The 27,845-nt window shown below is 40.4% G+C and overlaps 1 protein-coding gene across 1 annotated transcript in view; it reads right to left on the bottom strand.

Annotated features, from left to right (window-relative positions):
* Positions 1–541: 541 nt before the first annotated feature.
* LOC122796777 (macrophage mannose receptor 1-like) overlaps positions 542–27,845 on the bottom strand; it is a 1,798,323-nt gene continuing 1,771,019 nt past the window's right edge. The window contains exon 32 of the mRNA XM_044065505.1: positions 542–1,081. Coding sequence (XP_043921440.1) covers positions 834–1,081 — 248 coding nt within the window. The 3' untranslated portion in view covers positions 542–833. The remainder of the gene's footprint in view (positions 1,082–27,845) is intronic.

The following is a 27,845-nucleotide window of genomic DNA, read 5'->3' as shown; positions in this document are numbered from 1 at the left end:
TTTCAGGTCTCTAAATCCAAACCCCCTGTTGCCTGTTGCACATATTCCCCCCACAGTACAACCTGTTATGTTCTTTCTTGCATGAGCATGCTTCGGTACTTTTACACTGATAGACACCATCCATGTAAGCAGCTCTGCAGTGTCAGGTAAATGTCCCTGGACCATCTGCTGTCTACCATTACCACTGACCTCTACTAGATGTTGACAACATAGTGGTCTGACCTGCCTCACTTCCACTGGATGCATGAGCAGACATCAATTCCTCACTCCCACCACCTGCTCATCAAGTTGCCTATCACTCAAGTCACTTCTAAATCCCTGGTTATCATGGTCACAGTCAGGCCTTTGTCCTGTATGTAGTAACATTATTCTGAAAACTGGGGACTTTTCAGAAGTATGTGTAACTGAGGTAACAAAATAAACAGGAAACCATGTTACACTATCAAAAATAATATACAATTCTTTGTTATGGCATTGGTTATTATATAATGTAGAACTGCTCTTAAAACTTCACTCAGTTTTATTACAAAATACTCACATCTTCAGAATATCTACAATAATTTTATTTAAACATCATTTCAGGTTTTTGCTTAGTTCAATTAATTATTTTTGTATGATTAAGTCTAAATTTTTTAGCAGAAAGGCAAAATGCTAGTGCAGTAGCGGGGTAATCATAAATCCAGTAGACAGGTAGAAAGGCAAAATGCTAGTGCATTCGTGGGGTAATCATAAATCCAGTAGACAGGTACAAAGTGAAGGAGGTTAACAATCAGTTAACACAGTACATTAATCACTTTGCATTGTCTTTGGCATGCAGTCAAACTCTTGATATATTAAACTATGGCATGTTCGTTCTTTTCACTATTAGACATAAGATCCTGCATGTCTGTAGCTACACCCATACTCTCAGAATTCAAGTAGAGAGAGTTGCTAAAATTATTCACATTTGTGAATGGCTTGTGCCTCCTTCTGTAGTAGTAATATGCAGCTCCGCCAATTCCCGATAGAATGACAATTACGATGAAGACGAGAACCCCAGTAACACTATGCGAAACCGGTGCTTCTTGTTTGCTGTTAGAGCCTGTGATAAAAAAAATATAGAATAAATATACATGTAAAAAATAAGATATGAATACAGGATGGTGAACTGGAATATAAATTAACCATGTGAACTCAGAAGTGCATTCTTAGAAAGTATACTGACAGAGCCAAAAAGCAGCATAGTAGAATGTCTTTATGCATAGAATGTTCCAAAATATTCACTTCCAATGTATCAAGCTCTGATCTGGTATCTTGTATAACCCTGAATCCCATAATAATCATATGAAACACATGGTCCTTAATGCGGTTTGCAGACGGTTATAAGAAAGAAGTGTTGAAAGGCCAAATATGATGACTTCTCTGAAATAATTACAGATTTCCATATATGGGATTCTAGCCATGGATATAATTCCCACACAGAAGAAGTGTAATCATGAAAATAATGCAGTGAAGTAATTTTCAAGATGCAAATTTTATTTTTTGTCACCATGGCCCTCTACTGGCCAGCAAGCTAGGACAGTAGTGCATTCTAGCAAGGCAGGATAGTAATACATTCTCCTCAAATGACTTTGTACTTTTCCCTAAAACAGTAACCAACCAGACAGCAGATGACTTCTATCTCCTTAAATTATTACACAAAGTTAAAAAGCAATCACTGTATGAATGCTTCAGGATATGCAAACCATTTCAAATGGTGATTAGCCTATTAGTACAGAACTGGTCTTGTGATTACAACTCAGTGACTTGATGTATTATAGTTACTTTTATATTCATTATTAAATAACTGATATGATGACATCTAAAAAATAATTTCTTGAAAGGTCTGGTCATTGCTACCTTTGACAAATAGACAAATCCCAATGCTTAAAGTTATCTTCCTTACACACTAACTGCTTTACAGGTCAAGGTTAGGGTATAAAGTCAGTGGTTAGGGTACCAAGCCTTCAGAGCTTTTTTGCCTCAGTGTAAGAGATGCTTGTCAGCTAAGTATTTGCTAATAGAAAAGGAAAAATATCCACACCCAGGCACAAAAAAATAAAATAAAAGGGACAGAGGGAGGGTGTTCCTAATGCAACAGTGATCTTTTCAAACATCTACTGTTATGGTAAATTTACTTACACAATTTTATTACATTTAGCATTAGATCAGTGTTGCAGTATAATAAACTATATGGGTAGAATACCAAAGCTTTGAAAGAAAGGGAGAAAGAAGAAGGTTCAACGTCCAGAAGCCCCTGGAGAATAGTCCTATCAAAGGACCTAGAAGAAGAATCTGATTTGTAGTGTGTTGCAAATGTGTGAACAGATGACCAAGCTGCTGCTAGATTCCAACCATTTCCAAAAAGCCACCAAAGAAGTCACAGTAGTGTGGGCAATGGCATATAGCTTTGAAGTGCCTTCTTAGTAACATGAGACAACCATTCAGAGATTACCTGTTTCGATATTGATTGTCCATTCTCCTTACATTTATAGTAAATAAACAGCTGATCAAAATTCCTGAAGGCTTTTGTCCTGTTTTTGTAGTATGTGAGTCGTCTGTTAACATGCAGAGATTGTAAAATTTGTTCGCCCTTATTTATTTATGTATGTATTTCTGGAAATAAAACAAGGAAATGAAAAGCCTGGCTCAAAGTCAGTTCCAAAACTACTTTAGGTATAAATGAAGGATTTGTTCTTAAATGTGCTCTATCATTGTGAAGAATGAGATAAGGCTGACTCCCATTATAGCTTGTAACTCAGATACTTCTCTAGCAGAGAATAATGAGTAATAAGTAATACTGTTTTTTTAAGGGAAAAAACTTCAAATCAGTCTCATGGACAAGTTCAAAGGGAGAAGGTGTAAGTTTCTCCTGTACAAAATAAAGACTACAAGAAGGATCCCACCTGTCTTCCAGGTGGACAGAATTTGTAAAAGACATTTCAAAAACTGTTTGACTTGAGGCATGGTAAAAAGGGGGAATCTACTGGGCTGACAAACGGAGATGGCCAAATGATGTGCCTTTATGGAAGAGTAAGAAATGCTAGAGGATTATAACTCACACAAATATTGTAGAACTAGAGGTGTCTGATATTGAAAAGTATCCTGATTCTTATGGTACCAACTAGAAAGCCTTTGCAGTTCCTCATATATGATTTTCTAGTAGCAAATCTCAAAGCCTTCTTTAATACCTGCTGCATGTCATGAGAAAACAGGTCCCTAAATAGTATTAAAATTCTGTCAGCCAAGCAGTGAGTTGAAATTAAAGTTTGGGATATATCAAATAAATCCTATCATGTGCAAGTCCATAGTGTGAGAAAGCTAGCCGTAATTGTCATTAGCTATTTTCAAAAATAATGAGAACCACTATTCTCAGGGATAAAAGGGGGGTTATCATGTTTATTCTAGAAGAGTCTTTTTTTTTAATCTTTAGAGGGACCCCAGTTATCAGAAGAATGGGTTTAAAACATATAGGAACATTCCTGACCATGAGAATGAAAAAGCATCTGTCTTTCAGTTCCTTGTTATGAGTGTTAGAGCAGAATTCTTTTAACTGCCTATTGTGAATGAAGGTAAACAGATCTACTTAAAGAGTTCCTCACAGCTGGATCAATTCATGGAAGACCCTCTGATTCAACTTCTAGTCATGGGGGTCTGTACTGGTCTTGATCAGCTTGTCTGCCACAACACAGTTTTGCATTGGCAAAATGTAAGTAGCATGTAGGGATAGATTGTGCTGAATTGCTAAATCCCTTTTAAATTTCTTTGACATTTATGCATTTCAGTCTGCTCAACACATTTCACAGACCCTGACCTTTCACCTCCTTAGATACAGCTCCCCAAGCAACGTCTGGGGATTCTGTGGACAGAGACTAATTAGGGAATGGAAGAGGAAGGAGAGAGCTATGTTTGAAGATCACTGATACACTTACTACTGTATCTGCCTTTTTAAAAATTCAAGCACTGGAATCTAAAATTAGGGGATGTTGGAGTTGTTTCCAAACTGATTTGAGGAACCAATTGAATTTTCCTCATATAAATTCTGGCCAAAGGAATCGTCTGAATTGTAGTGGCCATGAAACCCAGAATCCTAACAAATTCAGTCAGAGACTTCCTGGAGAACTTCAGAAATTGTTCCTTGTAAAATTCTACTTTGTTCTGAGGAAGAAAAGCCACCGTGAGGGATGCACTCAGTAGACATCTCAGAAACATTATATTGTGAGAAGGAATGGGAGAAGATTTCTGTATGTACAACTGAAATCCCAGACTAAGGAAAAAGGTTCTTTACTCAGTGCAGACATACTTCAGAACTTGTAAAAGAATATGCAAAAATAAGGCAGTCATATAAATATGGAAAAATTTTGAATACCTTCCAGCCTGCATTGGACTATTACAGGAGCCAGACATTTTGTAAACACCATTAGATTTGTAGACAAGCCACGGGATAAAGTAGAAAAAACAAAATATAAACCAGTCACTGAAAATCTTAAAAAACATCTGAAATATTTGAGAACTGGAATGTGATAAATTAGCATCTTTTAAACCCAGAATTACCAGAAAACTGCAAAGAGGAATGAGCGGTAACAGTAACTGTATTTTGAGTTTTGCAGTTCTGATGCAAAGGTTTAGAATGCAAAGATCTAGGACAGGTTTCCAAGTACTACCTTTCTTTGGCATCAGACATATTCTTGAATAGAACAGTTTCTCGTTTGATCTGGGGGAACAGGTGCTATAACTCCCTGAGACAACAGTTGATCTATTATGGGAGGAAATAGGGAGGTCTGATTTGACAGATGCAGATGAATCCCTTGAAAAGGAAGATGGGAGCTCTACTGCCAGATGTAGCCTTTTTGAATGATTCTCAGAACCCAACTGTCTGAAGTTATCTGTTGCTAGAATGGGGAAATGGGAACCTAGACTTTGGGAAACTTTACATGAATGCTAAGGTAGGAGAGGGAAGATCATCAAGGGGCAATTATTCAGTCTGCTTTTCAGGTTGTCCTTTCCTCTGGGAGGGTCCTGCATTTTTTCCCCTCCCCCAACATTTCTTTCTGAAATTTTATTTAGCTGTGGTTTGTTGAGATTATTTTGTTTGCTATAAAAGAAACCTGAACGCAAAGACAGTTTATATTGTATTTTGGCATGGAAGGGTGAGAAACTGGGTAACCATCTGAATCAATGTTAATATTTCATCAAATCTTTAAAGACCTCAGCAGAGGAATGATCAAATTAGCAATGGGAACATTCAGGAGCTCAGCTTTGCTATAGTCTGGTAGGTTTTGGTAACAAAGCCAGGCAAACATTTTCATCACTAACTCAGTGACACCTGCACTGTAAACAACATCAGCAGTGCCCTCCAAACACTTTATAGATGACATGGTAACCTCAGATGCAGAATATATGACAGAATTCATACATGTCTTAGTCGCTGAAAAAGTGAGTTCTGTAATTTGTTTCATATATCAAAGTAAAATCCATCAGAAACTTAGACATGTCAGCCTGACAATTCACTATTGTAGGGCTACAGTAAAAGAAATATAAACTTTCTTCCTAAACTTATCAAAAGTTCTCCCATTTTTGTCAGAGGATGTTTGGCAGAATTTGGTTTTGCCAGAGGAAACACTGCAGGGTCTGAACTAGGCTTTCAAAACAGATATTTGTTGGCCTGAGGAACCTTAAATAATTTATCAGACGTCTTAGGAGAAGGGGGCTTGCTGTTGTACAAATTGTTGGCTGAAAGAACATGCCTGTGGTGCTGGCAAAACAGGAGGAAGAGCTGCAGGTTGAAGAAAATCCACTTGCAACTAGTCATAAAACCTTTCCTGGGATTCTAGTATTTCTTTTTTTTTTTCCCACTGAAATAACTCCTCCATTCTGGCAGTTATATCAGAAAAGGATAGTTCCTCAAGAGGGGAATCTAATGAAAAACTTTACTCAGAGTCAGATTCCCTCTTCTCTTGGTGGGAACTTGAGAAACAAAACTGAATTCAGGAAATACTCAGAATATAAAGACTGAAATGCTTCAAATAAAGCTTTAGCATAACCTTGCCAATTTACTCTGATTATCCCATGTGGTATAGGAGAACAACATATCTAACTTTTTCTTTTCCAAGGAGGCCCCCTCTCCATAAAAAGAATAACCCAAGGGATGGTCATATCCCTGAGTCTCCAGCTTTTCAGTGTGGTTTTGTGGAAGAACACCACCAGTTCCTTCCTCTGATACTGACAAGTGTCATTTTTCTTTCACCAGAGAGAGCAGGCCAACATCCATAGAGAATGTGCCTGTTTCTTCACTCCTAGTGGCTTCTCAGTGAGAAACACAAGAACGACTGCAAGGAAGACAGGCATGGTCTAAGGTAACCGAACTGGCCACAGCAGAGTTTCCCATTATTGATGCATGAAAGCAAAACTTTGCAGTTTGCATTGCACGTCAAAAGTTAATTTACATAAACTGCAAGATCTCTCTCTGTCTCTCTCTCTCTCTCTATATATATATATATATATATATAATGTATGCATGTATGTATGTATGTATTTTTGGTACTTTTCCGTTATCGGGGCAACAGTATAAATGCAGTAGCTAGCTCTTGTAAGTTTTTACACATCTGTTATCTTCCATATGTCTGTTACTATAGGGGGATTGTCAGGAGCTGCATCAGTTTTCAGTGTTTTTTTGTTTTTTTTTTGTTTGGTAAATTTCATCTCAAATATGAAGTGGTTGGCCAACAGGCAAGCTAACAAGGTTGTCAAACAGTCGAGGAATCTGTGCGCCAGCTTGCACATTTATGGTGTTGCCCTTATGGAGCTGCATTACTTTTCTGTGTTTTTTTTTTGTTTTTGTTTTTATAGGAACTTGTGCCCCCTCATCCCTCTGCAGTTTAAAATAGCTACAAGAAGCTTTGGACGTGGTAGCTGCTTTTGGAAAATCTCCCACAGATGTTACCCCTGAAGCAGTTTATTTGAAGTGGCAGCTACTGCATTGATACTGTTACCTTGACAATGGTAACAACCATTCTTCAGTAACTTAATAGTATGGGATTTTAAGATTTTAGATTTTAAGGAATGTATTGTATCTAAACAATTTTTTTTACAGATGGGAGTCGTGGTTCACTGCTAACAGTTACTACAGAGGGTTTGAGAGCAGCTACATCACTTTTCTGTAGGCAATCGATCGTGTTTGAAAACATGTAAAATAAAGGAGTCAGGAATGAGAACCATTTTACACCAAAAAAATCATTTATGAAACTATCGCAATTATGAAGTGGTTGGCCAACAAACATATGGAAGTTAACAAGGTTGGCAACAAACATATAAAGCTAACAGCAAGGATTCTAAGCAGCAGCTACTGCATTTAGAGTGTTGCCCCTATAACGGAAAAGTACTGTATATTTTATATATGTATATATGTGTGTGTGTGTGTGTGTGTGTGTGTGTGTGTGTGTATATATATATATATATATATATATATACATACATATATATATATATATATATATATATATATATATATATATATATATACATACATATATATATATATATATATATATATATATATATATATATATATATATATATATATATTTATTTATTTTACATTTGTTAACCGGGCTAGTCTAACTGGATATATTTCCATTTTCAGTAGAGGCCCGGGGAGAAAAGCTCCATTGGCAACAAAAAATTGAAATATAACAATTAAAGTTTACAAATTAGAAATCAATATTAATACATAGTAAATGAACTGATTTTAATAGAAGATTATTAAAAGACAGGAAGTAATAAGATTACTAAAAAAATACAGTAGTATTCATAAAGTAAAGTAGGTATTTACAGTAGTCAGGTGGACAAAATGTACAGGATAATTCAATATGCAGTCAGATACATGTAGACTATCAGTATATCAAACAGGATAGAGACTTGCAGAGCATCAAGCAGGATAGATTATGCCAGTATGTTGAATTCTATTAAGCGGTAACAGTCCTACTTCAATGAAAGTGAAATAAGTAGAGGTTCAAAAGGAGAAATAGCTATAGTGAAGGAGAAGATTAGTCAGGGGTGCTGCAGGGGCATAACCAGTGTGTTTTGAGGTGTCTTTTGAGGTTTTGTTTAAAGAGAGGCAGCGAAGAAATTAAAGTTAGTTCATTAGGCAGTAGGTTCCAGTTTTTTCCCACAGAGTTGGAAAACAGAATCTCCAGCCATGTTGTAAGACTTGCTTATGCTAGCAAGAAGTTTGCTGGAAGAGCGAAGAGAATTTAGATTTTTATAGGGGATTATGAGATTGGAGAGTATAGGAGTGCTGTTAGGTTTATATAATATCTTGTGGGCAATGGTGAGTTGGGAGAGTTTTAATTGGTTTTGAAATTCAAGCCAGCCTAGCTGCATTAGATTCAGACAGTGGTGAGTTCTAAAAGGATTGCCGTTGGCAAATCTGGCTATGTTATTATAGGAATTTGCTAGTTTGATGAGATTGTTTTTCTTTAGATTAGTGTATATTGGTGCGGCATACAGAAGAGTTGAAATTAAATGGGAGTGTGCAATCTTAGTTCTGGCTATTGATGTTAGGAAAGGCTTAATTCTATATAAGCAGCCTATTTTTCTGTTGACAGTTTTTATGGTATTATTTATGTGGCTGTCAAATGTAAGGTTATTGTCAATAGTAACACCTAGCAATTTAGTGGTGGAATCAGGGAATATAATTGTGCCATTACTGGAGATGACGGAGAAATCTATGGAGGAGGATTTACTGGTGGGTGTGAAGAGAAGGAGTTTAGTTTTTTTAGCACTGAGCAGGAGGCAACATTTTGTGAACCGTGTTTCAACTATGTTGAAAACATTCTGAGTAAGTGAAAGTAGATCAGTAGGGGAGTTTGCTGAGCATATTAGTGTCGAATCATCTGCGCATTGAATGCAGGTGGCTTGTGGAATGACTACATGGAGGTAGTTGATAAACAGTGAGAAGAGAAGTGGGCCCAGAATAGAGCCCTGAGGGACTCCGAGTGTGACTGGCAGGACGGATGATATATTATTTTCCCAGAGAACTGCCTGTTGCCTATTGGTAAGGTAGAACTTGAGCCATTTAACTGACAAACAGTCAAGGGAAAGGGATTCACGAATGTTGATAAGAAAGGCATGGTTTACCATGTCAAATGCTTTTGAGAGGTCAATAAAGAGTGCTGAAGAGAGGTTGTTTTTATTACGATTTCTATTGATGGCTTCTGTAAAGGATAGTAGGGCAGTTGTGGTGCTGTGCCATGCTGACAGTTTGCTATGATGTTATGTTAAGATAAATGGTTTAATAGTTGTTGATGAATGCATTTTTCCATAATTTTTGCTAAGGATGATAATAGAGCTATTGGCCAGTAGTTGGAATAATCATTGGAGGTACCCCCTTTTTGTAGGTGGATAATATGGGAGATTTTCCAGATGTCTGGAACAATTCTTCTTTAATGGTTCTATTTATGAGGATGGATATGGGATACGAAATTTCTTTGGCTGCTTTTTGCAGGTATTCAGATGGAAGTTGGTCAGCAGAAGGAGTACAGGGTTTAAGTTTTTGGATGAACTTATAGATGAGAGTGGTAGGGATGGGTTGCAGATGGAATGTTGGTAGAGTGCCAGGTATAGTGGTGGGGATGCTTGAGTTGTCAGGGACTAGTTGACTGGCTAGTGATTGTATGGTCTCTGTGAAGAAGGTATTGAAGGTATTGGCAGTTTGGTGGGGGGTATTTTGTTCGGCCAGTGATGGGGAAGGTGTGCGAGAGTGGCTTGGGTACAGGAGAGTATTTATACTAGACCAGAACTTTTGGGGATTGTTTTGGTGATTTTGCTGTAATTTACAGTAGTAGTTCTTTTTGTCTGTAAGTATTGCCTTTTTTGTAATATTTCTTAAATGCTTAAAAGTTTGTTCATCTGAGATATTTTTGTTAGCTCTCCATTTAGCCCAGGACTTGTTCCTACATAAAATTTTTTGTCTGGTTTCTTTAGAAAGCCAGAGGGCAGGCTTGGACTTCATTCTAATGGACCGTTTGGGTGCGTGCTTATCGAGGATTGATAAAAATTTAGAGTGTAGGTATTTAACAGCTTCTTCAAGTGGTAGGGTTTTTAAAGGGTTCCAGTCACAAGCTGTAAGTTAATTTTGGAATATTACTTGGTTAAAGTGTTTGTTGGTGCGTGCAATCCTATATGTGTGGGGGGGGGGTTAGAGATATCATTTTTTTTGCCTTAGGATGTAGGTCAAAGAATGATCGCTTACATCATCTGGCAGAGTTCCTACCTTGTATGCTTGTTTCTGTTTATTTATAAGTATCCAGTCTAAGGTGCTCTCTTTCTTATTTGGTTTATTGATTCTAGTTGTGGATGTAATAGTTTGACTAAAGCCGTGAAGGTTGATGTGGGAGGTAGGATTGTCAGCGTTAACAACTTTCCAGTCAGTATTAAAATCACCAAGTATTATTGCTTCTTGGGGGTAGGATGAGGACACCCAGCTTAGAATAGCCTCTATAGCATTGATATTATTACTGGGGGGTAGGTAGATACAGATGATATATAAAGATTTATTTTGGTTGATTTGTAATTTGGTGATAAGGACTTCTGCCTTACTATGCTGAAGTGGGTTGTATGGTAAAGTGGAGATTTGAAGTCCATCTTTGAATAGAACTGCTACTCCCCCACCCTTGCTTTTTATTCGGTCTTGTCTTAATATATTATATCCTTGGGGAATGATTTCATTGTCTTTGGTGTCTGGTTTTAGCCATGTTTCTGTCAGGCAGAAGATATCATAGCAGTGAATATCTAGAAGGGCATGGAGATGGGCTACTTTGTTTTTAATACTGTGGATATTTAGGTGTCCTATTAGGAAAGAGTTAGGAAGTTTAGGGTGTGTTATTAGTGTAGCAGGATTTGGAGGGTCAGGGTTAGGGTGGATGTCACCGTCTTTTATGGAGGGAATACTTAGTTTGATTGTGGAAGTATTTATAAAGTTGGTTAGATATTTTACTTTCTTTACAGTGGGTTTATTGTATTTAATGTGGGAGAATCTATGGTATTTAGGTAGTAGATAGGTGGGATCAAAAGTGATATTAGTTTGAATATTAGGGAGTATGTATAGCTGTTTGTTGTGGAGTGTAATTAAAATGGTAATAATACAATTTTTCAAAGGAGGTGATGAGGTAGGTGGAGGTGAGAGCAATTGAAATTAAAGCTAAGAGTATTGGTTTGGTCATTTTAGTTTTTACTACTAAAGGCATCTTGTAGTGATATGTATAAGAAGTTCTAGGAGTTAAGTCTACAATTAAAAAAGGTGGTATTGGATAAGAAGAGTGTTTAGAGAATGGAGTTAAAAATGTGTTCGTTGAAAAGGAAGGGGATAAGGTAAAATACTCTTAAGTATTTGGTTATAGTTACAGGTAGTAAAAAGATGCAGGTGTGTGGTTAAATTTGTGAGAAGGAAGGGATGAAGGGATTGGTTGATTGGGAGAGAGGGTGTGGTTTAAGAGGTATAAGTGTAGGATCACTGGGGTGGGTGGGAATTGGGAGTAGGGTAGGGGAGCGGAGTGAGCCCGCAGGGCGAACAGAGCGGGTCACAGATGAGAGAGGCTGGGGGCAATCAGTTATACAGTGAGACTGTGTTCTACAAGCTTTGAGTAGGTAAGAGGCACTTTATTTATTTATTTAACATAACACATAAGGGGGTGAGCTTATAGTATAGATGTGAAGGGGAAGATGTAAAATTAGAGAGTTCTATCGCAGGAAAGTAAGGTCATTTAGAGAGTCAATTAAGTAGTTCCATAATTGGGGTAGTAAGTGAAAATAGGATAAGTTGTTTGGTTTATTTAAATTTAAAGCTAACAAGGTTAAATTCCTTTCTACAATCCTTCAAGGGGTGGAGGGTAGTTACCTGTTGTAAGAGTACTCACAGGGTAACTAAGAGAAACTAGTACGCAGGGCTAGAGGAGTTTGGCTGGCAGTAAGAAACAGCTTTACATGCCTTGAGTTCTGCTCCCCTCTTGTGGTATATATAGGAAATTACATGAGATTCACTAGTAAAGGAGCTAAAGGGAGGGGAAAAAAGTAGTATATTAATAGCTTAATATATGGCCTATGGGGTAGGTCCATGGGTGTGCTGGCCCTTACAATTCGTACAACTTTAAAATACTCACAAATTAGTAAAATACCTAAAAATAACTGTAGGTCGTTGAGCAAGGAGAAGACTAGGTAGTTCACTTAGGGTTTGCAGGTTGGGTATTCCCTCGTGTTCAGATAGGATTTCTTAGCCTTGCTAGGTTGCTGAAAAGGGCAGCCTGTAACTCAGGCACAAGGCTGAAAAGCTAAAAATAACTGTAGGTTGTTGAGCAAGGAGAAGACTAGATAGTTCACTTAGGGTTTGCATATATATGTGTATATATATATATATATATATATATATATATATATATATATATATATATATATATATATATATATATATATATATATATATATATATATATATATATATATTATAAATATATGTACATTTGGAAGACACTACTTTGTCAAACAGCACTTTTGTCGACATCTGTTTAGTGACATAGTTTGGTCAACTCCGGTAGATAAAAGAAGCAGATTACATTATTCTGATGGTTGGGGAACTTCCCTTTCAAGAGAACTGTGTGACCTCAAGAATTAGAGTATATAATTAATAAGGGGTGTAGAGGACATTGTTGTAAAATTTTTGTACGTACCAAGATTGATTCTCAGCGCATGCTTAGTAGTGTCCTGACTTGAATGATGTTGATTATTTGGTGTCGACATTATTTACATCAATATTAGTGCCATAAGTAAATCTAAATATCTTCCTATCTATATATATGGCTCTTCTGAATTTCCTCAACAGACCCTAATGAGGTTGAACTCAGGAGAGAGCCTTCTGGAGACCTCTGCTGATATTCTGTCTATATTTCTGTCTAGAGTAAATGTTTCCAACCTTAACAGCATGGTTTTTGGTAGATTGCAAATTACCAACTCAGTGAACTATGTATAGGTTAATGTTGAGTGTGCAGAGATTGTCAGTAATCCCAGCATGGGAGATAGTGTCAAAGCCCTTGGCAAGGTCCATGTAAGAAGTATGGACTGTAAACCTCTTATCCATGACCTCAGTAACCCGTTCAAAGAACCTAATCAAGGGTTAGCGGGCGAGATCAGTCTTTTACAAAGCCAAACTGATATGTATTCAGGGATATAAGCTCTGTTATTTCATTGTTCATTCATTCAGCTATATTATATTCCATAGCCTTGCAAATAATATTTGGGAGACTAATAGGCCAGTAATTCCCAAGGTCAGTAGAGGAATCACCTTCATGCAAGGATACCACAACTGGAGATACTTAGATTGAAGAGTTTATGAAGGGTTTTTTTCTAGATGAGACTTTACATCTCTCAGCAGACATTGTAAAGAACCCACAGAAATTGTGCCTTGCATCATATATGTTAAGCATGTATAATCTTTTGTATTCTCACCCCAGGGAACGCTTGTCCCATAAAACATAACACTTCAGATAACTGTCTAATTTGATTGCACTTTATCAAGGTCTGTCCCTGCTTCTTGCCATTCTACATGGCTTATCAGCTTTGTTAAGTTGATACCACATTTGTTAATCTTCTTTTAAAAGAAGGGAGTCAGCCTTTTATACTTTGAATTCACCTTCTTAGTTTAAATGAAAAAAAAACATAAAAATCAATAATGCATATATTGCTCCACATAAGACAAAAAGTGTCTTTATATTGTTAAACCAATCTGTTTTATCTTTGTACTTAAGAAAGTAATGCCACACACATTGCTTGCCTCAGATGGTCTGTCTGCTAAAATCTGAAGTAACAAAAAACCCTATAAACCAGCATACTTAAGAAAAGCTTACAGGGCAATACTGACTAAAATATACAAAACTCACTGCAGTAAGGAAGACTGAGTTTTGTAAGACGATTTCCAGCTGTAAACAAAAAAGGGGGTCCAACAGTCACCAAACATGCTACAAATAAACTGAAGAAGTGGTGACTAGTGTAGTGTACATTGCAAGTCTCCAAATCCAAGTAGGAATCCAAACAGAGATAAAACAAGTTTGTATTTACAAAATAAGATTAAGAAGCGTTTTTGCCCTGGACTTCATCAGAATAAATTAAAACAAGCCTAAAAAACAGTTAAATACTATTTTTCAACCAGACATCACTTGCTTATTGGTGAATATCAAATAGTTTAATTAGTTTGGTTGAGTTAAACCTTACTTACTAACTCCTCCTCTGCTACTATTAGACTGTTTGCAAACATGACAGTGGTTTAAATTGTCCAAGATCTTAAACTTTTTGTGGACATCCCGCCTAGTTGAAAAAAGATTCAAAATCAAAATAATATGTACAGATAGAAGCACATCAAACAAAAGAAACCAACAGGTACTAAACATTCTGTTGTTAGCTAAAGAAAAAAGTTTCTACCCATTTCATAACCTAGCTGTAAGTAATTTCAGTACAGGCTTAATACTAATATGGTCATTCAAACCGGGGGTGGGGGGCATTGAGTCAAAATTACCATAAAAGCTCTTTATATTCCTACTGGTTTTCACAGTCCCCTCCCCTGGGATCAATGTCAACTAGTTCTAAAATTCCAAATTTAAATTGTGTGTGTCATATTCAATAACGTATATTTAAAAAGGGCACTGTTTACATGCTTGCTCTTGGTGATGTAATAATGCTCCTAACTTTGTTTTCTTAATATTCTTCTATTTTGAAGGACACCCTTTATGGAATGGGGCAGAAAGGAATACATAGAGTACTTAACCAGGAAATGGCACTACTTCTGTTCCCCAGACAAGAAACACTAAGACAGGTACTGGTTTTCTCAGTGATTTTTGTATGAGCCAGGGAGAATTAACTTTAAATGTTATGTTGTCCTATCTCGCCTTCATTCTTAGCGGTTGGATCGGTTCTGACTCGGCCGTATACTAAAGCTCGAAGAATTCCACCTTGATCTTGACTGAATCCCTATCCCAACATGCACTGGCATAGTTCCCCAGATCTCGTTTGCCGCTAAACAGATCAGAGGCTCTTCATCCTGGCCATGGCAAAGTGTTGAACTTTTTTCAAAGAAATTGTCTTTATTCCTAGTTTTATGTGTATATAGTTAGTTAGTTATATAGCTTCTATAGTGAGTTACTTCTCTTTTGGTGTGCATGTTGTTTACATATATTTAGCCGTTATTGCATTTGTGGTTGGCCGTTGCTCTTTTCTCATCAGGCCTTTCTCTTCCTATTCCATTTGAACTTCCTAACCCATGTTTTTAGGGTTTTGTTAAACTTTTCTCTGGGCGCACTGTTAGTTAGCTTAGCTTGTCCACGTTTAAGTTAGAGGGCCATGCACCCATTTAAGTTAGAGGGCAAAGCTACTTCCCTTCCCCTTCTTTTCCTCTACAGATTGTTAAGGTGTATTGTACTTTTTTGAAAATCTTTAGATGTTTTATATTAGTGCGTGGTGTGAATTTATATATATTTACATATCCTCTTAGAGTGCTGTTTGAATTATATACTCTTAAAGTGCGGTATTAGTCTTCAGTTAGTGTAAAAAGTAGTTGTGCCTTGTTGTCCACTTTGTGATAATGTCTAAGGATCAGAAGGAAACAAAGCCATGTAGCTTTAAGAAATGCCAGAAATGCTCCCAGAAAATGTGTATAACAGATGGACATAGTATATGTGTATACTGTCTTGAAGCCATCCAGTTGCAAGAGTCATGTACTTTCTGCCATTCCTTTAGCTCTAGGGTTTTACTTGAGAGGAAAAACAAACTGATCATAAGAGGACTTCTAAAGACTCATTTTTCTGAAACCTTAGAAGGTCAGAGCGCCTCCAGTAAGTCCAATTTCCCATCTGCTAAAACTGACAAACCTGCCAAGAGATCTTCTTCATCTTCTTCTGGCCACTTGGAACTGCTAGAGAAGATAGCAAAGACAACTCCATCTGATCCGAACCCTGCTGGATCAGATAAATCAACATCCTCAGTGCCACAGAGTTCAGAGCCAAAAGAGACTCAGATTTGGAGCCGGTCGCCTGAATTGTTACCGGTTTCCCCTACCCTGCAGTCTCCCATTTTACAGAGATCTCCCTCACCAACCCTTTCCTCTAGGTCCTCCAGAAACCTATCGGATGACGATTTGGATAGTGTGGTGCATAGACTGCCAAAGACGCCGGCGCTGGCAAAACTCCTGTCAGCTCCAGCCCAGTTGGTTTCAGAGCCAGCAAATATCTTTTCATCCACGTTGATTCCTCCTCTGACCCAGTCTAGAACATCGGAGCCAGAATGCCCGGAACTAATTGTAGTAGATACTTTGGTGCTGAGACCCATCATGGGGATTTCAGACCCGGTGTCTGCTCCAACATCCTCAGTGCCATCCGAGAAGTCTAGGAGCCAAAGCTCTCTAGTCGGGTCCGGAGGGGACGCTCATACCGAAGACCTTTTGGTTCTGAGCTTACCTCTCCGGACCTCGGCTTGGGTGAGCTCAGCTTCTGTCAGCTTCAGAGCCAGCCTGCTTGGCTCTGGGGGTCTCCTCTGCTTCCACAGAACCAGAGGTGTCTTTGGATTGGGGAGGGGGCTTTTGAAATGATGAGGAACGTGCTGTCTTCCCATACAGCTCTACACAAAGGTTCTGACATTCTTCCCTCTCAAGCACTGGCTTCTGTCTCTGCACCACCCCCAGCCATAGGACAGCAGAGATTTTGGGCTTCAGGGTGCCCCATTGGCTGAACTACACTCTTCTGATACCTCTCCAGAATACCCTTCTGAGGATGCTCCCTGGAAGACACTTTGCAAGAAGAAGCACCTAGACTCTCCAAACGAGTCATTCACCTCAGACACTGACCTCAAGGAGTCAGAAGGGTCCCCACGATTGCCTTCTGAAGATATTTCCTTTGTGGATATTCTAGAAATCCTTAAACAGAGAGGCAGCTGGAAACCCATCAGTCAGTGGGTGTCTCCACCTTTTGACAAACTCACGGAAATAGTTAGTCGAAAGGCATGGGAGTCACCAGACACAATGGAACCATTCCCTCGGAGGCCAAATAAGTTTATTACAGCTCCAACAGACAAGGAACTTCTCACAAAAGGCATCCCTGTAAATGCTATGGTGGTGGCAGCAGCCACTAAGAACGAACTTTCCGAAAAGTCCTCATCTGTTCATCCATCGAACAAGGTGTCCCAAACAATGGACAGATATGGGAAGTGTATTTTTTCATCATCTACTTTTGCCCTTAGATCGCTGAATTACTTGACACACTTTACAAGACTTCAAAGAGATCTCCTGAAAGAGTTAGGAGATACTCTTCAAGGTACACTAGCTGCAGGGTCTCAGATAAGGTATCCTCTCAGCTATCCACCTTAAACTCTCTAGTGAACTCCTCCATGAGACTTATGCAGCAGATGGAGTGAGTAGGGCAGCGGGTTCAGGAGTTTCCCTAAGGAGACACTCCTGGATGCGCTTGTGTCACTTTTCAGAACCTTTTAAGTCTATCTTTGTCAATGCCCCTTTAGATGGTTCCTCACTTTTTGGACCCAAAGTAAAACAGACACTCACCAGATGTGAACAGGAAGGGAAAACTCTCTCTGCCATTGGTGTATGTTTTTCTGTACCTTCTAGACCCTACCCCAAAGGTCAGAAGGGGGGGGGGGTATGTGGTTCAGTAAATCCCAGGGATTTTTTCAAGATGTACAAGGTGAATCCTCCCCCAAGGGTTGAGGTGGAAGAAGTAATGGCAGACATCCATGCAGCAGAGGGGGGTTGTAAAACCAGGGTGACCGTGATTCCTTTTGTGGCTGACCCTTCCATCGCTCCTGAAAGGAGGCCTGCCTGCCCTCCTCTGGAGGCAGTTGGGGGTCGGTTGTCTTTGTACCCAGAAGCCTGGTGAGTGATCATAAGAGACAAGTAGATACAAAGCATAATATCCAGAGGTTGCTCCATACCATTTTGCCTTCCCATCTCAAATGTCAAAAACATCCCAGTCAAAGGGAACAAGCAGCTATAGAGATTCAAAAGTTGCTGGACAACAGAGTCATTCAAAGAGTCCCTGCAGACCAAATAGGATCCGGAACTTACTCAAGATTCTTTTTACTGCCAAAAAGAACAGGGGACTGGAGACCCATCTTGGATCTCAGCAAACTAAGCGAATCCGTAAAGAAGACCAGGTTCCAGATGGTGATACTGCAGTCAATTCTTCCCTTCTTAGGGAAAGACAATTAGATGTGCTCGATAGACCTGCAGGATGTGTACTACCACATCAAAATGGACAGGCCACCAAGGAGTCATTTGCGCTTTTGGCTGGGAGCCAGTCATTACCAATTTCGAGCTCTGCCCTTTGGTCTCACTACAGCCCCCAGAGTGTTCACCGAATACATGGCAGTAGTCATGGCTCACTTGAGGCAGCTAGGATTCCAAGTGTTTCCATACCTAGATGACTGGCTCCCGACTGCCACCACCAGGCATCTACTACAGCAGGCAAGAGATGCCACATTACTCCTTTGCTCCCACTTGGGGATAACGATGAATTCAGAAAAATCTGCCTTGTTACCATCTCAGCATATTACCTTTATAGGAGCAGATCTGGACACATGATGGGAAAGCTACCTGCGGAAAGAGTCTCTCTGCTCAGACAACAGATTTTCAATCTTCTGCCAAAGACCAAAGTAAAGGTGAAAACAGTTCTAAAAGTCCTAGGAACCATGGCAGCAGTGATAACCCTGGTCCCCCTAGCTCATATGCACATGAGAATTCTTCAGTGGCTCCTTTTTTCTCAATGGTCATTACAAGAACTTCCCATGTCTCACCAGATCAGGATTACAGAGTCATGCAAAAAAAGATTTATGATGGTGGCTTCTTTCCAGTCACGTGACATTAGGACGACCTTTTATCCCACAACAGCCTGTGGCAACACGGACCACGGAGACCTCCCAGATAGGGTGGGGGGGCATTATCTGGGGAGGACAGTTCAAGGCACATGGTAAGAACATGAAGCCTATTTGCACATCAGTGTTCTAGAGATGAGAGCAGTGCTGTTGGCATTGCAAGCACTTCAGGACTCTCTTCCCCTAGGGACAATTACAATTCAGACAGACAACATGTCAGTGGTCTGGTACATAAGCAAGGAGGAACCAGGTCCTACCCCTTTTGTCGAGAGGTGCTCAGAGTATGGCAGTGGGCAACCTCTTCCCAACATTTTGAGGTAGCAACGCATGTCCCGGGGAAAGCCAACGTGATAGCAGACAGGCTCAGCAGGCAATGTTAATGCCTCACGAGTGGTCCCTAAAACAAGAAGTAGTGGAAAGGATATTCTGAAAATGGGGCCAGCCTTGCTGTGACCTCTTTGCCACTCCCATGAATATCAAATGCAGCAGCTACTTTGCCCTGATCCCCCCTCTGGGGGAGTCACCAAGGGACGCACTTGTTCACAATTGGGCCTTGGGTCTACTTTATGCATTTTCCTCATTTCCTCTAATATGCAGAGTCATTCAAAAAGCCAAGTTGTTGGGAAGCAAACTAATTCTCGTTACCCTATACTGGCCTTGTCAGATTTGGTTTGCTTTTCTCTGGCCTCCTCTTCAGGAGGAACCATGGGTTCTGGACCCAGTTCCAGACCTTCTGACTCGTACGTCCAGAACACCCCACCCCTCCCTCCAAACCCTCAAGTTGACAGCATGCCTACGTCAGTTCCAAATTTAGCCAGGCTTCATAATTTCCCGCTGGCAGTGAAACATATTCTAATATCTTCACACAAGGCCTCAATCAGGAAGTTATACCTCAGTAAATGGAAAAGGTTTTCGTACTGGGTTTCAACAAAAGACATCAAGCCTTTCTCTGCCCCAATCAGTTCTTTTCTTGAATTCCTGGCAGAGCTGTTTCATCAAGGTTCCGCTGCAGCTACTATAAAAGTCCAGTTAGCAGCAATTTCTAGTTTTCATATAAGTGATTTGACTCCTAACTTGATGTCACACAGATTGTGCAAAGCGTTTTGAAAAGGCACTTGTTTATTAAAACCTCCCATTAAAGACCCTGTATCACCAGGGAATTTGAATTTTGTCCTATCACACCTAACTCTGCCTGCATTTGAGCCGGCATCAACATGTGATCTCAAATTTCTGTCAGGGAAAACAATTTTATTAGTTGCCATTACTTCTTCAAGGAGAGTCTCAGAATTACAAGCCTAATCCATCCTTTTTACCTAAAGTATGCTCTCAAGCTAATCTAAATCAGTCTATTGAGCTGCCATTGTTTTTCCCCTAATCATGGCAACAAGGCAGAATACAAGTTCCACCAATTAGATGTCCATAGACAACTGCGTTTTATTTACACAGAACCAAAGATTTTAGGAAATCAGATCAGCTGTTTATCTCCTTTTCAGAAGCAAAAAAAGCATGCCCGTTTCTAAGGTCACACTCTCAAACTGGCTTTCAGGCTTATCACCTTTATCTACACTATTAATAACAGAAATCTACCCTTTAAAGTCAAAGGACACTCCACACGGGCCATAGCAACATCTGGTTATCTAGCTAGACTGTCACTGGACAACATTTGTATCGCTGCTACGTGGGCAAGGCTCCATACCTTTATCGCTAATTACAAAGTAGATTTGGCCTCCAGGGACAGGGCCTCCTTTGCTTACACTGTCCTGAAGAATGTACTCCCATGAGCCACCCAAGAAATGTGGTGCTAGGGACACTGTCCCAACCAGTAAGCAAGAAGGTGAGATAGGACAACACAACATAAAGAAGTTATGTACTCACCATAATGTTCCATTTTTGTTGTCCTTCTCGCCTTCATTCTTACGTCCCTCTCACCTTCCCCCAGTTCAAAGCTTCTGGAGGGCTTAGAGGTTTTCCTTCCTTTGGCAAGGAAGTTCTGTGACTTCTTTCTTATCTGTATATTCTACAGATTATTATACATGTAGACTCATTACTATAGTTATCAGCAAAAAAAATCTGGGGAACTACACCAGTGCATGATGGGACAGGGATTCAGCCACGAGCCAAATGGATGTCTTCGAACGTTAGCATATGGCTGAGTCAGAACTGATGATCAGTTCCGAACCCAACCAGTAAGAATGAAGGTGAGATGGAAAATAAACATGGAACGTTATGGTGAATACATAACTTCTTTTTTTTTTCAATCAGTACAGAGAAGCACTGTTTAAAAACTGGGTTGAAAGTTATGAGAATGATGACACTTTTAATAACATTTTTCATCAGGTGCCTGATCTCAAACTGTCCAAGTGCAAATATGCCAGAGATGTGTACATAAATATGATAAGTATGCTAATATGCACATCTTAATTACTGAACAAGTTAGAAAATCAACCTCAGAACTCAGTGCTCATATTAACAAGTACTCCGCTCATCTGAGGACCCTAATTCCCTGCATTTATTACAGAAGGACTACTGCCAACAGTATGAGAGGCATATAGCAAGATACAGCTGCTATGTGACCCTGAGTAGGACAATGTATTACAGAATGAGTGAATAAATGAACATAATGCAATGCTTAGGAGGATGCTGCATTTATATGAATACACATCTGAAGACTAGTAGACAGTAACTGCTGATGTCTCCTCCAAGATGTTACATTGTTTGTTGGTGCAGTGTTTACAACTGCTGACTCCAACCTGCAGGGTCTGGAGTTTGGATCCAGGTAAAGGATTTTCACATCTTGTAGCTCAGTGGGTTAGAGCACTGCTCTTTTAAACTGGGAGTCATGAGCTCAAATATCATCAAAGTCTCAGCTTGTACTTAATTTGGGCTAAGCTCTTGGGCCAATAGCCTAGTACTAGTCAATGATTTCTGATTCCCTCATTATGCAATTTTGAAGAGAAGAGAGACATTTTCGATATTCACTCTTCTAATTATGCAGTTTTGAAGTGAAGAGAGAGATTTTTTGAGATTCACTCTTCTACTTTATTTTCAGTCTTTTTCTTTTTTTTCTTTTTTTGGCTTTTCAGCACTAACATTTTTGAGTGACGACATTTCATCAAACAGACAGAAAAAACTCAGTTTTTGTAGTACTAAGTACCACAGTGGGTAAGGAGCAATTCATGACCTCTCTGACAACTTGGCATAGGAAATGTTGTTTTACAATGCTGCCCCATCAAAACCCCAGCTGCTTACCAAAATGTGATATTTAGACAAGTATGCATATTGCAGAACTAAACAAGTTGAAATATTGTCAGGTTGTTAGCAAGCAAACAGCATAATTTAGATGCTAGTTCTGCAGCACTGTCTAACTCTGATTACCATGAAATACAATGTCATGCACTGAAAGTCAATACTACAGGTGTGTATGCATGCATTTATACATTCCATAGGATGAGCAGATAGAGGTTAGACTTACTCAGATAAAATATTTTATTACCACAAATCTCTTGCTGTATTTAGTAAAGAAAAAACTTGAAGCCGGCAATGAAATTAAACTGAAGGGGGTCCATGTGTCTTGTGTTGTCAAATTTTACGGGTTACACAGTTCCATAAGAATCACCTTCCTGATGTCCATCATGAAATAATGGAGGCCTTCATTGGTCAAATGCACCCGATCATGCATGGATGAGTAGTTCTGGAGATGATGCAGTTATGGTGGGTACATTCTTGTGGATCATCCAAATGTCATCATCAATATGCTCATGTATCTGTTAATCAGCATGCAAATTCTCTCAGCTGCTTTCTGCTTTACAGCCCACCTCAAAAAGCATAGCTGAATAATGTCCAATCAAATTATTCAATCTGCTGGCCACCATGAATGGAATTCTGCAAGAATTTCCAAAATGTTCACCTACAGTTTGCATAGTGGCTATGCTGTAACATCGTTGCCACCAGTGTATAGGACCAAAACACTGGGTATCATGCCTTCATCATTGGTTTGCCCTCGTTAACAAAACGAGGTCATCCCAGTGTAGCCCTCTCCTACTGACCCACTCAATGTTGACAGATTCCTGTTGCAGCCATAGGTCTACCCTTGATAGCTCCTTTGCTTTGACTGCTGCGCAGTGCACGTATGAGTGGCCACATATACAGATGCACTTCTTTGTAGATTCAAAACTTGCTGAAATACATTACACCATTTGAGAAATAGCAATAAGCAGCCAAATCATGTAGTAGTCACTAAAATTGTGCAGTGTGTACTCTGTTAATCCCACTGCATCACACCAGACCCACACACACACACACACACACACATACACACACACACACACACACACACACACACACACACACACACACACACACACACACACACACACACATACACACACACCATGCAAGCAACAGAGGTAATGTACCAGGGAAGGGCACAGCAAAGCTCACCTCTCCACTCATGCCACAGTGGCACACAAGATAGATAATCAGCCCCATCTGCCATGGCATGCACATCCATTGCACCCAAACAGAGTCTTGCTGGGGATACTTGATGTTGGTGCTGTGCTTCTCAGTTGTTCTGTTACAGGTCACATCATGCAGACAGACAGACAGACAATGTACCAGGGAAGGGCAAAGCACACCTCTCCACCCATGCTGCGATGGCAAGCGGGACCGAGTGACAGCCCAACCTGCTATGGCATGCGCACTCACTGCAAAAATGTCAGTGCTGTGCACCTCCACTGTTCTGTTACAGGTCACACCATGCAGACAGACACCGACCTTAAAACAGCCTGGATCACCCAGACAGACTGGATGCAGACAGTCAGGATGTAGATGTTGCCCCCAAAGAGCCTGGACACAGACACCCAAGATGCTGATGCCTAACCTCAGACAGCCTGGATGCAGATGTCTTTCCCCAGACAGCCTATATGCAGATGCCCCCCCAGACAGCCTTGTGGAAAACATCTGCATCCAGACTGTCTGAGGGCAGACATCTGCATCCAAGCTGTCTGCATCCAGTCAGCCTGGATGCAGATGCCTTAACCCAAACAGCCTGAATAAAGGCACCTCTTTCAGACAGCCTGGATACAGACACCTACCCCAGACAGCCTGAACTCAGATACCTCCAAGGAGATAGCCAGGAAGCAAACATCTACCCCCCCGAGGATGTAGATGCTGACCCCAAAGAACCTGGACACATACACCCCAGATGCTGATGCCTCCCCTCAGACAGCCTGGATGCAGATGCTTTTCCCCAGACAGCCTGTATGCAGATGCCTCCCCTCAGACAGCCTGGACCTAGACATACTGGATGCAGATGCATCCCTCTCCAGACACCTGTCTGGATGCAGACAGCCTGCAAGCAGACACCTCCCCTGACAGCCTGGACCAAGACAGCCTAGATGCAGACACCTCCCCTCAGACAGCCTGGATGTAGACACCTTCACCAAACAGCCTGAAGCCAGCCAGCCTGGATGCAGATGCCTCCCCCAAGACAGCTTGGATGCAGATACCTTCCCCCAGACAGCCTGGATGCAGATGCCTCCCCCATACAGCCTGGACCCGGACAACCTAGATGCAGACGCCTTCCCCCCATAACAACCCAGATTCAGATTTCCCCCAGACAGCCTGGATGTAGACCCCTCCCGCAGACAACCTGGATGTGGACGCCTCCTGCCAGGTCATATGGGAGACCTGTGAGGGAAAGACACATGAATGTTGCAAGGGCTGTCGGATTGATGAGGCATGCGATTGTCTCAGTGGAAGCAGCAGTCAGATGTGGGACATAGGACAGTAGGGATGCATGGCTGACTATCTATGTGTACTGCATGCAGAATTTGCATGCCAAAACCTGTCCTTTAATGTAAAAAAGGTTCCACAAACCTGTTTTGCATCTCCCTTTCTTATGGGAAACATATTGTCCTATCACTTGCACTACTTGCTTTGATCCATGTGGTCTTCTGTCGTACCTGTAGAAGTATATGGCCATTGATCATTTTAGCATGATTTTATTTTTACAAGAGGTCCTTGACCATACCAGTAGGAGCATATGGTCACTGACGCTGCTATTTTTGTAGTTTTTAAGTACACAAAGTGGAGTATCACTATAAATTTTCATCTGTGCAATATCACTCATAATTGCTCTTGGATTGATTGAATCTGTGCAACTTCACATTAGTCTTTTGACTAATATTATCTGTTCATGCTGACACAAGCAAGTGTCCAGTCTGCTGTAATTAAGTGTATAATGGTGGCTTTGTTCGATTTGGTTTCAGTCACTGTGGTGACTCACCTGCCTCAGAATAACTGTGGTAGGATGGAAAGCAGTTGATGTACAAGTTGACTGCAATATCATACACCCTTGTGATGGCTGTGTGTGTTTCTTTTGAAAAATACAGTCACAGCATCTAGGCTCTGGCATTTGGACTGCATAATGTGGTCCTAGTTGCAATGGTGTTTTCATTCACCTCAATATAGAGATCCTTTTTTATAGTAATGATCACATTTGTGATGACAAAAGCTCAGGGAAATCCATTTGTGTTCATGGGCAAACATTTCCTTAGTGGAAATAAAGCCAGAGATTAGTACTTTCTCTAAACATAAGAAATGCTTTGACAAAGCCACATCCCACAGAAACTAGAAGAGATACATCCCCCACTTCACAGCTCTTCTTCCAGTGGTATATTGTGCTCTCAACTGATCTGCAACATCAACACCTTTCATGTATTTGTTGTACTGAGACAAGAGAGATGGACAGGGTGTCTGAATATGGCTGCTATCATTCTGCCTCTCTGCATAGTGGAGTTCAGTTCTATTGGATCACTATTAGTTGACAGCAGAAAGATTGTACAATTGCCTTTCCATGTTAATGCAAGCAATGGGCCTGCCTCTGAATAACATCTTCTCTAAGTAGCATCTTCGTGGCCACATTACTTAGATTGTGTGGCCATCCTGCATGATTGATGTGGATGGTCCCACAGCAGTGTACTCCACACTGCAGTAACACATTAGCCAGGTCTACGTATGTGAAGAAGTTATCAAAATAAACAGGTGATATTTATCATACAAACCCTCTGTGCGATCCCTGACTATACAATGTGCAAGCCCGACCTCAAGTGTTCCTTCCTCCTTTTCTGTATAGGCATACAAGTTAGCGACATAGCCATTGTGGCCATCAGCCAGCACTTACACCTTGATGCTATATATTTGTGGCTTGGATGGTATGAACTGACAGTAATTTAAGCAACTTCAAAATGCCACCATAGCTTCATTTACAGACACCTCTCTGTGGAGGTTATACTGTTTCTGTAAAACCTCAATTAGAACATTTCAACACTGGCCGTATATATGCAATGTATCATGACCTGGCTGACCCCATGGGGGATTGGTGATGTTATCGTTAAGGTGAAAGTACTGCCACATTTTTTCAAAAAGTACATGGGACATCACCTTGGTAATGGGGGTTAATTGCCATATAAAAGGTCTGTATCCTAGTATTTCCTGTTCTCAGGCAGGGATACCATGCTGATATAGAGCCGCATTCCAAGGAATGCCTTAATGTCATCAGGAATGATTGCTATCCATCATATGTCCACCTTTCCTGAAGCCTGCTGACACTGCAAATTGTACCGGTTTCTCTCTACATCAATGTGTTGGTACAGTGATGGTGGAAACATAAGTTGGGAAAAGTCAAGCTCATTTTTTAACAGGCATAGGAGTTGATGAGCCCATGGGCTGCACAGAATCATGGACACTGACATAATGAGTTCTGCTTGTTAGCACTGTTACTAGGGGTATTTGCACTGTGAGATGTATATACATGGCTACCCACACAACATGGTTTTTTGCACTGTGACACAACTTTCATGATGTCCCCTGCAATGGAGTAGACTGCATCACCTGTGACAGTGGTTTATCCCTTGGTTCAGAGGACCTCCTATGTGTCACAAGACATACGGATTCATCACATAGAACTGGATGACATACAGTGTGTGTGGAATGTGTGTCATCACTTTGTCCAGGGGATCTACTATGTGTCATGATGGAAATGAAAAGCTTATATGGTGAAAGGAATGCAGTCCATAACTTCATAAAGGGAATCAACTGTATCACAAGGCATATAGGTTCATCACATGGAAGTATATGGCATTCATTGTGAGAAGAGTCCGAGTCCAATTCAGGGGTACTGAAACCAATATCACAGTCACTTCCTGGGAGGATGGGTTTGAGGTTGGTATTTCCAGCTTGCAAGTTAGAACTACTGTACTTCTCTGAGCTTGCTAATTGCAAACCAGTAGTACTTTGCAGCACCTGGCTGCTCTAAGCTGCTATTGTTTGCACTGATTCATTCGTAGTGTATCCCAGACACTTCCTATTGCTTGGTAGTGACCTATTTTTGTTTATGTCACTCCTGAATAGTGGATGCTTATTAATGGCTGCATGTGAGACTTTATTCACACTGGCCATGGATTGCAGCAACTTTCTTAAGTGACAGGATGTGAGGTCACACTCCTCACAGAGTGATGACCTGGGTGAGTCACCCCGGGTCATCACTATCTGAGGCATTTTTAGCACTGCTTGCACTGTCATCACTGTCCCCCAAGATAAAGGCAAAAATAATGAACACTGTATTCTTCTTCACTTTCCACAGTTTCATCCTCAATTTCTTTTGAGAACTTGTCATACTCACAGTGGTTGGCTTCAGTAGCCATCTTTCATAAGTTCTTAGGTGTGTACTAGGCTAATGGCCCTGGAGCCTTTACAAGCCTAGCCCATAGGATTACCCTGGCATCGTGCCACCCAACCTTAGTTCCCAGTGCCTCTGTCGAGTAGAGCCACTGCTAGTGATCCCCGGGGTAAATTTTCTATTCCCCATCCCCTCATCAAGATTTCTCTTGAAGAGAGCTAGTGAGGTGCAC

This window comes from Protopterus annectens, chromosome 3.part0 (genome assembly GCF_019279795.1).
Source record: "Protopterus annectens isolate FY-2018-M chromosome 3.part0, PAN1.0, whole genome shotgun sequence".
NCBI lineage: Eukaryota > Metazoa > Chordata > Ceratodontiformes > Protopteridae > Protopterus > Protopterus annectens.
Note: the sequence above shows the minus strand (reverse complement) of the source record. Positions and strands in the feature narration are given on the sequence as shown.